General features: G+C 35.0%; 2 protein-coding genes across 2 annotated transcripts; both read right to left on the reverse strand.

The window, feature by feature from the left end:
* Nucleotides 1-517: 517 nt before the first annotated feature.
* Nucleotides 518-1,039, reverse strand: LOC114175450 (putative E3 ubiquitin-protein ligase ATL45). The gene has a single exon (XM_028060208.1). It carries the CDS (start codon nt 1,037-1,039, stop codon nt 518-520), a length of 522 nt encoding a protein of 173 aa, XP_027916009.1.
* A 3,697-nt stretch (nt 1,040-4,736) lies between these two features.
* On the reverse strand, nt 4,737-11,061 carry LOC114174930 (putrescine-binding periplasmic protein-like protein). Its single transcript, XM_028059661.2, has 7 exons — nt 10,516-11,061; nt 9,164-9,318; nt 7,682-7,930; nt 6,125-6,259; nt 5,871-6,053; nt 5,556-5,717; nt 4,737-5,359 (listed from the first exon to the last, which is right to left on the reverse strand). The coding sequence occupies exons 1-7, from the start codon at nt 10,892-10,894 to the stop codon at nt 4,940-4,942; spliced, it is 1,683 nt and encodes a 560-aa protein (XP_027915462.2). The 5' UTR covers nt 10,895-11,061; the 3' UTR covers nt 4,737-4,939.
* Nucleotides 11,062-11,360: the final 299 nt, after the last annotated feature.

Below are 11,360 nucleotides of genomic sequence, written 5' to 3' on the forward strand. Positions count from 1 at the left end.
TCCGCTATCCGCTTCCACTGTGACCCACAACACCAACCTTTATGGAACGATAGCTTTTTTGGGAAGACAAAGCCTTGCGATTGAAATGCCTTTCTGCGTCTCTGCTCGAAGAAGAAAGTTGAGGAGAAGAAGAAAGTTGACGGGAAGAAGAAAGTTGAGGGGAAGAAACGAGGGAAAATAGAATGCCCAATGTGTTTTTTTAAAAAGTTTGTCCAATCAAAGCGCGTGCACTTCACGCTAACTTTCCCAAACCGCTGGCTCCATTTCCCGTCTGCTTTAAAAATATTAAAATATTAACTGCCACGAAGGAGGGTAATTTTGGGGGTCAAAAAAACGGGGCATTGTATCATTATCCATCCAGAAAATTTATGTTGGTGAGTTAAAGATTCAACGGGGCTCGTTTGCGGCGCGTAACAAAATTCACAATTATTTTTTTAAGTCAACTCAAGGTTCAGGCTCAAACCCTTCTAGCATTTACACTGTGCTGTACTAAGAAAAGGAAAGAGGAATGAATGTTTCAGAGTAGCGCTGAACCATTTTGAAAGCGAACAATTTGCGTGATATCTATATCTATGATGTGATGCGCACTGAACTCCGGCGCAGGGTGCTCCACCGCCGGCGAGGGCGTGGCATGAGCGCGGCAAACGGGGCAACTGGAGCGGGAAGAGAGCCACGGATCAATGCAGGCGACGTGGAAAGAGTGCAAGCACTCCGGCAGCGTCCTCAACTCTTCACCGTCTTCGAACTCTCCCAAGCACACGGCGCACGTGTGATCTTCGTCGTCGTCGCCCTCCGCCGCCACCTCATCAACGCTTTTCTTCTTCTTTCGGTACGTGTGAATCGGAATGAGGTGTGGCGGCACCGAAACGTTAACGCTGCGTGGTTGTTGTTGTTGTGGATTCTGGTTGGTGACACGAGCACGATGATGAGCGCGACAAAGGACAATGAGATGGAAAACTGTGATGATGAAACTGGCTGAGCCCATGGCGACTAATATGCTTCCCACTTTGCCGTCGAACACAGGTTCCTCATTACCCATTGATCACTGTCACACACAAATGTCTCCATAGCTTAAACTCAACATATATATATATATATATATATATATATATATATATATATATATATATATATATATATATATATAACCTTTTTCCAATGAGAGAAAAAAAAAATGTAAGGAATAAAAAGAAGTTAGTTTTTCCATGAATAAATGCTTGCTTATAGGCTAAGTTCTCTGAATTTATATTTTTAATTAGCACGTAAATAAACTGATTTTAATTTATGCAGATTTTTCTTTTTCGGTCAAATGTATGTGGAAAAGCTTCTGTGATCAGAGAATAAATATTATAAAATAAAAAGCCGGCCTAAGAAATAACAATGGCTTATACAATCCTTTTGTTTTATGAATGGTAACGGTGAACACGAGGAATTGTTCTTGTTTCGTGTTTCTTTGTCTTTACAGTTGAAGTAAATGTTTTACATTGTATTTACTTTCTTCATCATATTTTTTTTTTCATCATACATAAATAATACTATGTATAAATATATGATTGATCGTGGTGCATTAAATTGTTCTATTTCTTGAGAGAAATAGTGATTACATAGGAAAAGAAAAAGATTGAATAGACCGAACACGACGACTTCTGATTTTTAAAGATGAATAATAAGAATTTCGAAAAGGATATTTGGACAACACTTTTTTACATGATTTTCACAAATCTTGTGACAACTGACTTTTAAAATTTTTATTACAAAATGGTTTAATACGGCAACAGTTTTAAAATTTTTATTACAAAATGGTTTAATACGGCAACAGTTACACGTGCGGGCTTGATTTATTTGCAAACTGAAAGAGAGAACTTAATTAGAGAGAGAAAGGGCAAAACAGAGAAGTGAAAGAGAGAGAAAACCAAATGTTTCTAACTTCTCCCTCGAGTAACACGAGACAGAGAGAGCGAAAGACAGTAAACGTTTGGAGTAGTGCGGGGCACAAAGTGTGTGTGTGTGTGTGTGTGTGAGAGAGAGAGATAGAGAGCGAAATACAAAGAGAGTTTCGAGCAGTGGTAGAGACAAAGATAGAGAGAGAACGAGTGTAAGAGAGGAACAACCATTGCAGAGAGCGAGAGAGTGAGAAAAGTGAAGCACTGCAGACTAGTGGTGGAAAGTTCGATGCATTGTAACCGTGTGGGTGGGTTATCGGAGACAGTAGGTACCGGAAGTCGTCGAAGACAACCATTTCATTGTGCCCACCGTATCATTGAACCCTTCTGTGAGCCCATTACACCTCTTACCCCCTTGCGTATTCGTCGAAAGGTGTTCCTCCCTCCAAAACCCTTATTTTGTTCGAAAATGTATAGAGTAGCTGAAAGTTGAACAAGCTTAAGTTTGTTTTTCATGACATTGAACATAAAGGTTGCAGCATTTCATTTATTTAACCCAAAGGTTACATATTTCGGTGGTATAATGGATTGGAATGGGTAGAGAATGATTTAATTTAATTTTAAAAGTTTGACTCATTTGGGGAGTTTAATTTCTTTGGCGTGTGTGTGTGTAAAATTTATTGATATGTGGTCAATGTATTGTTGGCTTTCCATGTGGTTGTTGGTGATGTGTGTTGTTTGTATGATATGCTTGGTTAATGAACATTTTTTCTTTGTGTTTGCTTAACTTTTGGTGGTTGTCTGGTATGTGTAAAGGTTATTGTGGGCTTAATGTATTGTTGCCTTTACATGTGATTTTGTATGATGCAGGTGGTTTGTTTGATATGTATGGTCGTGTAGGAGTACAAAATGGACAACAAACTTGATGGATATGTTGATTGCACTGAGGAGAAGAATGTGTGTTAATTTGGATTGATGTATTGATCTTTCTTCAATTTTAATGAATGATGTTTACTTGTTTGTTTATTTTATAGATGTTATTTCGTCATTAGATGTTATTTCGTCATTGCTACAAAGTGAAGTTTATCGGTGTTGTCAATGATAGATTAAGTGGCAACAGAAGGAGTATATTGTATACACTCCTTTTTGGTGGTTGATCATGTTAAATGATTCGATCAAGATAAGTAGAAATCTTCTAAATCATTTATGTTATAAATGGATTGAAAGAATGGGCGATTTTGATGTTGGTGGCCAAGTCGTAGAATTTAATCTATTAAATGTTTGTTTAGGATTAGGTTTAAGGGTTTTGGGTGTAAGAATTTATTTAAATGAGACAGTTGTGGATAGTGACAGTTGAAATATTTTTGGAATATAAGCAACAAAATTAATTATTTTAACACTAGTTAAAAAGTTAAGTAATATTCTTTAATTCTAGTAATCATGTTTAGCAATAAACATTTTTATTTAAGTATTTCAACTTGATATAACTACAGAAATATTTATTGAAAGTATATTTTTAGTTAAAGGAAGCGTATTTTTTGGTTAAACTTAAAACAAGTATTTCTTACATAAGTAGTCTTTAAAAAAACTTAAATATGATTTTAATCTACGAGAGAATTTTAATTTGTGTACAATAAACAAATTTAATTTTTTATTTGTTTCTAATTCCTGTAAAATAAAATAAAAAATTATTTTTTAACTGTACTGTTTATATGGTATTTGTTTACTATGTCTGTGTTAAACAGAAATTAAATTATAATTTCAAATGACTAATACTAATACAATGCCAAGATGTATCACCTAAAAGCAACTATTCATATACAAAAAGATAAATATTATTTATTTATCTAAAAATAGATATTATGAACTAAAAGTAATGATTAAAAATTATAAAGAGATGAAAATCGGAAAAAGTATTTAAAGGGATTAAAATAAAAAATTTACATACTTTAAAAGAATTTAAAAAAGTGATTTTACATTTTACAGAGATAAAAAACAAAGAAGTTTTTAAAACTTACAAATTTTACATGGACTGAGAACACGTAACCTTTGAAAAATCACGTATGCGAAATGCACATAAAATTTGCTTCTTAACAAAATGGGTTGGAAATCAGAATTAATCTCCTTATTTCATTAATTAAAAAATATAAAATAAAACAGATCGAAGTTAGTCATTATTATAAAAGATGGAAGAATATAAGATTTGTTGTTTTCTTAGAATTGAGTTCTATAATAAAAGTATTTACTTATTGTTATATCATACTTCTTCCATTATTTTTTATGTATTTTTAAATTTTAATGTACAAAAAATAAGTAAAAAAACAATGATCCTCATAAAATAGTTATACACTTTTTTTTTTATCTTTTTCGTAGTTATATTAAACTATAGGTATATAAGTATATTAATTAAAATTAGGTGAATAGAATAAATATAATTAACAAAAAGAGCAAATAATCTTACTTTTAACTTAAAAAACGACAATTAAATGTAAACAATAAGAAATTCAAACATGAAAAACAGTAATAATCTTTATACAACCTTATTTAATAAAAATAAGCACATTTAATGTCCTTAAATTATAAATAATATCCAATACTTATCATGTAAAGGAAGTAGAAGAGATATAATAACAGAATTCACAATTAAATATAATAAATATGTTTCTATTTTTAAGGCATTAAATCCATTCACCTTTTTATTTAAGAGACCAGATTTGTCTAAAATCATTCCGAAATTATGATAATATTTATTTATTTATTTCAATACATAAGTTATTATAATATTAAGGTCGTGCCCACTCAAGTACAACAGTTGCTTAGTGCTAACAATTCCCTTAAAAAAGACAACTTAAGTTTTAAAAAATGAATAAACTTTATGTACTTGTACGTGAATTTTACACAAAAACCGTTGCTTATGAACAATGTGGAGAGCAGCATCAGCACTGCTCCCATGTAGCTCCGGCAGTGTTTGTAATCAGTAAATTTTTTCAAGTTTGTGGTCATTCAAATTATCAGCACGGATCCTTGACAAGTATTACACAGCTCAGTAACATCATTCAAGTAAGTTTTGAATTAAACCGTCCAGAAAATTTAGCCAGTGATATGATATTACGATAGATTTTGTGTATCAATCCATGGCTAGGTTCCTGGATGGAGGTAATCAACCAATGGTAATCTGACAATGTCGAATTAGATAATGGCTCTAGAAACTCACACCTTTCTAAGATGTCTGGTGGAGGTGCTCCATCAACTAGGTTACCCTTTAGCTTTGGTCTACCATTGGTTAACTCGACCGGCACATTGGCCGAATGACCTTGAAGATGTGAGGGTGAGGCACCTGGGATCACCTCTTGCTTGAAGGGAAGAGCTCTTGCAGATTGCAGACAAAACTCAATCCACTGATGGATTAATGGTGATGGTCCCCTCACACGTCCACCAATCCGATTTGTTTCAATTCTAGATGCAGCCGGAATTGCCTGGGAAAACAAATTAAATTCTTGTCACACAGTGCCATTGAATAGGTATATATCTGAATCCCCATTCCACGGTCAACAATTTCCTTCCGAAGTACTGCGAGGGTGCCACTACCAGTTTCCCATTCCACATAATTTCTTAAAACCATTAATCTATCAGATACGAAACCTAAAATGCAAGACACAGTAAGAGAAATACCCAAAGATCTGCCCATAAGCTCGCTCCAGACTTTGGAACAACAACAGCAACATTAGACAGGCGTTTAGCAGCAGGAATAATATCACTACTCCATCCAACAGCTACCCACACGTCTCCAACTCCAAAAGCTTTTAGATAGTTTGAACTATCAAACAGTCGAACCTACAGAAATATATAAAAAGGATAGAAACTTAAATTATTGTTTGGAAAAGAAAAAAGAAAAGTATTCTGTCATGTATTGTTTTGTAAAGCTTTCCACCACTGTTCCAATAAGAAAACAACAGCATCAGTAGAGAGATCAGCCAGTAACAATACCTGTTTTGCGAGCAAAGCCAAATTATGTTTAACAGCGTCTCTCCCACCCTTGACTTCAGCATTGATGTCAACTGTATTATAGGAAGTCCCCATATACTTCAAAACTGCACCAACAACTTCTCTAGGAGAATCAACCATTGAAATCCTTCCGGCTAGATCAGGACGCCAAAGATCCACCCAGTCCTGCAATTTCAGTTGATATACTCACATAACACTCTACAAGGATTTCACATTGTCCACTAAAAACAACCTACCTCTACAGGAGCCAAGTTATGCTCTTGAAATTTATTTGTCTTGTATGCTATTACCATGCAGCCCCATCGATATGGAGCAGCCCATATATCACCTTTAGGATCTATTTCTCCCTCAGAGTTCCTGCGTAGGTATACCTGGAACTTTGTTAGATAGTGTAACGTATGCTATCAAGTTACAACCCAAAAGGAAAACAACTGACTTAACATTGTATATGCTATAAACCTAGGCAAATGCATTAAAAATCAAGAAGATATATAATACACTTGATGACTACAAAGATACACTCCAACAGAATAGTAACCAACAAATATTGTGTAGGTAGAATTAACCTCAGGGATAATCAACATGAATCAAAGATATAGACCAGGTTCTTACTATCATGACCATCTAAGATACATTCCAAAAAGGACAAGTAATGAGTTGAGGTGATATATTTATGTTTATTATAAAATCAGTGTAGTGATGTCTCTGCACCGCATAAGAGCTCATTTTGCAAAATATCCAGGTAGCTATCACAAAATACAATGGCTAGTCTACTGAGGTTCAGAACAAATAGGTGTGTCAATATGTATAGCACTAAAAATAATAGTGATACTTCTCTGTCCAAGACTACCCGTACTCCGTTTCACAACTTTTATTTGTGATAGCTTATCCATTTTATACTTTCTAAGAACATCAAATGTTTTCTATTAACCCTATTTCACATTCAGGCTTCTACCTTTTGCCCCAAATATTTTTTTTTTATTTTTAAAAAAATGAAATAAAAAAAAAATGCCATAGCAATAACAAAGCCTTGTCCCCCTTTTAGAGTCTAGAGTTACAATTATTTGGTCAAGATCTTTCACTCCACCCTGTTAGATCATTAAATAGAAGAAACATATTATTATAAGATCGAAAGGCCACAGAATTTTATGGAATTCAAATTGAAGAAAGGAACAGTTGGCTGAAAGGACGAGCAACAGAAAACAGAGGAATAACCACAAAAGTAGCGAGGGTAACAACTGTCACAGGACTAGGCCCTGGCAAAACTTACTGTCCAAACTTCCATTTTCTTTCCCCACATTCCCATTTAACTTCATTCCCAACAACGATCCTCTGTGGTAGTGTTTTGCATCCTTTTTTCCTACAGTTTCATAACTCCCCTTTATTTTGGGATAACTACATTTTACACGTACCCCTACAGTCTCTTTCTCAAAATAAGGTATATAGGTGCTCTCCCTGCTATGAAAGAAACTCATAAATAATCTACTGTGATACAAATTCTGTCAGTTTAGCACAAGCATAGAAGTATGCAGACAAAAATAAGCATACTAAAAATATGTCACATTACCAAGTGTACACAAAGTATTCAGACAAGTTCGTCGTCTTGGTTTGCACCTATATGGCTTTTAAAATAAAGATATTCATATTTCATACATGTTCAATGAAGTATGCAGAAACATCAAATTTAAGATGAAATAAGTTCAAAAAAATAATGTTTTTGTCATAAAACAAACATAAGACCAATCTTGAGAGACAAGCTCGAAGGTAAAGAAAGATACAAAATATAGTGTTACCTTCCACTTGTCATTTAAGCTTTTAAACCACTCCTGATCTTCTACATCTCTTATTGGCTCAATTATAGCTTTCTCAATAGCATATTTGAGCCATGAATCGCCAATACCAACAATATCTGCTGCCAAAGCAGATGCTGGACCAATTTTTCCTTTAGTAAAGGGAATTGTTAGGTCAGAAAAGATGCTCTCAAGACTTGCATAATACTTCACGTTAAACTTCATTCTCCTCCCTTGACAATTTATAAAGTCCTAAAATTAAAGAAAAAATTAACATGACATACTATTAAATAAGTTAAAGCAGATATATATTAAATTAATCTAAAACCTATAACTTACTTAAAATAACATGGTAGATTCAAAGGACCTACAACATGAAACAGCGTATATTTTCACCCAATGTAGTTAAACTCAAGATTCTACTAAGACTCAAAAAGGGGATACAAAATCATAGATCATGGAGTCATAACAGAGCGTAAAATTCGACAGGACATTACAACATAGAAAAAACACATGTAATGCACCAAATAGTTAATTAAGCTTAAAGTTATAATCGTAGATCAATAAGCATATGAAAGACAATGACTAAACCCCATACAATAACAAACACAACTCACAAATAATGAATGAAAAACAAAGAAACTTAAAATATTGTAGTAGTGCCAAGTGACTACTCCTAGTACAAAAACACAACACTTGAACACCTAGACTAGACCTCTAAAATAGATCACCCAAATTAAAATCATAATCACTCAAGAGATCCTCATTTCTTCCACTGAAAGAGAACCAACCATTCAACCACATAAACAGAGTAGTAGAAGCATATGAACCGAACAGAGATTCATACAACCTCAAGAATGGCAGAGAAGAGCTCTAGTTGCAGTGGTTCATTCAACACTTTTGGGGCTTCTGTAAGATAGGAGGCAGATTTTGTGCTAGAGGTTCAAGAAGATGCAACGATGACAGGTCAGCAAAGGTGTTTTCCTCTGTTATTAGTGTTGCGTTTACAAAAAAGTAGGTTTCGGGGCTTGGGTGCTTTGGGCCTAGGTTTACAAAAGCACAAAACAAAGAAAAAAGAAACGAACTTCACACAGCACAAAAGGTTGGCACACAAAACATGATCCACACAACTCGGAATACTCTGCAATTCCACCACTTTTACAATTCAACATGGTGAGTCTACTGATTCTGCTAAGCAGCTATTCTGAGCATGGACGAACTCTACAGCAAACCTGAGATTGATTTTAAGTTCGAACACAATTCTGATTACAATTATCTCACCAAATAAAGTATTAATCGATGCTAGAGGAGAGTTCATAACAAGACATGATATTAGGATTTCAGAGAACTTTTAAGGAAACAATACACATTCAGATGGGAAAGAATACAGAAAGACAATTCCCAAGAACCAGCAAGGCAAGAAAATAAAGTGTAATCAATACTATAACAGGTTAAACAGAAAACAAGGAAATATGTGTCACAAACCTTGATCCACGAAGGAGGTAAAGAACCACGTAGAGCAACAACTTTCAGGGGAACAGTCAATGCAAATGATTTAGATTTCCAGGTATTAAAAGCTTCTTCTAATTCTTTATCTACTATAGTTTCTTTGTCATCTTGTTTTCTTCCATCAAGATCATCTGTGAACATTAAACAACAAATCACAACATCAGCCAACCCATTTAGAGAGGTTGATTTTCTTTTGATAAAACCTCATGGTGTTCATCCTCCAGCAGAAACCTCACACACCAAGAAAAGAGGATAATTATGTGAGTATATACCCATATCCAACGTAAGAGGTTATCATTATGACTCTTCTCAACCTATGACAAACAGTTAAGACAACTGATAGGTAGCAAGTGCTATTTGAATTTAATACAGATAGAATTAAGGAAAACTGTAATAAATTTTGTAAAATCAACTTCCTTTTAGTGGTAGAAGCTAATACAAATTTTAAAATGCAAAATAAATAATAGAATCTCAATATGAAAATGTAGCAGCATGGACAGAGAAGAACTTCAAGAAACAAAACACCAAAAAAGAATTCCCATCTTTTGTTCAATTTTCATTTATACTCCGTGTTCCTAGTGTCCATCCCGAGGTAGCTTATTTGCTTTAAAGAAATAATGGATTTTTTCCCCTTCGTGTAAACAACATTTGTATGCTCAATCAAAACCAAACAATAAAACTTATTCAAGTAGTCCATGTCAAAAGTTTTGTATACACAATCAAGTGATAAGAAACCCCGTGTTTATGTTTCTGTGAAATTGTTCCTTATTCAAGCTCAATGCTACCAGCATGGAGCGCCAGTGCAGTATGGATGGCAGATAAGAAAGTAAAATAGTTTCATATTCAAGTTTAATATATATACAAGATTTCAACCAACACCAAGCTCCAGTTCCGTGCGCTTGGCCGTTAAAATGTCCCTTAAACATGTAATCCAGGGCAAAATTTTGAGTCCATGGGTATAGAAGAACATATGTTGGGAGAAAAGCAACTTCTGTAATAAACTTCCGAGTCTCAAAGGATTCACCTTTAACTAGAAGCTAGTAGATATCCAGATTCACCTAAAAAGTTATAATCCCAGCCAAGATCAAGCAACCAAAGAGTTATCCTCTATATTTTTTTTGTTGCCCTCATGAATATCTAAAAAAATATACAAAACCAAATCACACTATCAGGGGATATTTTTCACAATATTTGGAAAAAACTGAAAAAGAAAAGGCATTCAACTTTCAAGAGATTAGAGAGAAAGCTAAGAAAACCCGAGAAAGCAGTAACCACCGAATCAAACAATAACATATCAGAGAATAGAGAGTGTCGAGCTTCTTAGAAACCTTGAAAAGTTTGGTCCTCTTGAACGACAAGAGGTCCGGCAGGTAGAGGCGACGGCGGCGAAGAGGCCAAACACAAGCGAACGCCGATGCAGAGAAACAGCACGGCGGAGGCGGCGAGGCCCGCCACAGCCTTGATAGGTGGCGTTTGTGGAGGTGGCTGGCGGTGGAGAGCGGAGGCGGTGGGTGAGGGCGGCGAACCGCGTGAGGGAGTTGGGTGAGCGGAGAATGCAATTGGTGGTGCATGGAATGAGGATAGGGATTTGGTGGATGTGGCGGGGATTATGAGAAAGGGATTATGATAATAAGGATTTGGGAAGTGATAAGGGTAGCGCGGTGAACATATAGAGAGAGAGTAACGAGTTTGAAGCAACAATGCCATTGTTTCGTTTCCGACTGGGTGGTGGAGGAGGCTACCGTGGGATACTCTATCAAGGCTCCCACCGTGAGAAACCGTCTTTACACATTTGGATTTTTTCTATTTATAATCTATTGCTTACTCTTTATTTCATCACCCTTCTTGAACATTGTCACCGCACTTTTTTTGTAAAGCAAAACAGAGTGTACATATATCATTTGCACTCCCCGCACAAAAGGTAAAAACACCACGGTGATTTTTAATTCTAGATCATCCTTCGGTGCTTTCAATTTTAGATTTTTATACTTCTAATTTAATATTTTAGTTATAATAAAAATTAACCAGGTTCAAAACAGTGCTTGAAATTGGGTTAGAACTCATTATATTGTATTCATTTTCTTTAATTTCTTTAATACGATCCGAGAGTTTTTATCACAACGCGTCATCATTCAAGAACTAAAAGCATCATATTGCATACAGAAAGTGCACC

The sequence above is a fragment of the Vigna unguiculata genome, chromosome 3 (assembly GCF_037176805.1).
Source record: "Vigna unguiculata cultivar grain cowpea cultivar isolate G323 ecotype 2 chromosome 3, ASM3717680v1, whole genome shotgun sequence".
In the NCBI taxonomy this organism is placed as follows: Eukaryota; Viridiplantae; Streptophyta; class Magnoliopsida; order Fabales; family Fabaceae; genus Vigna; species Vigna unguiculata.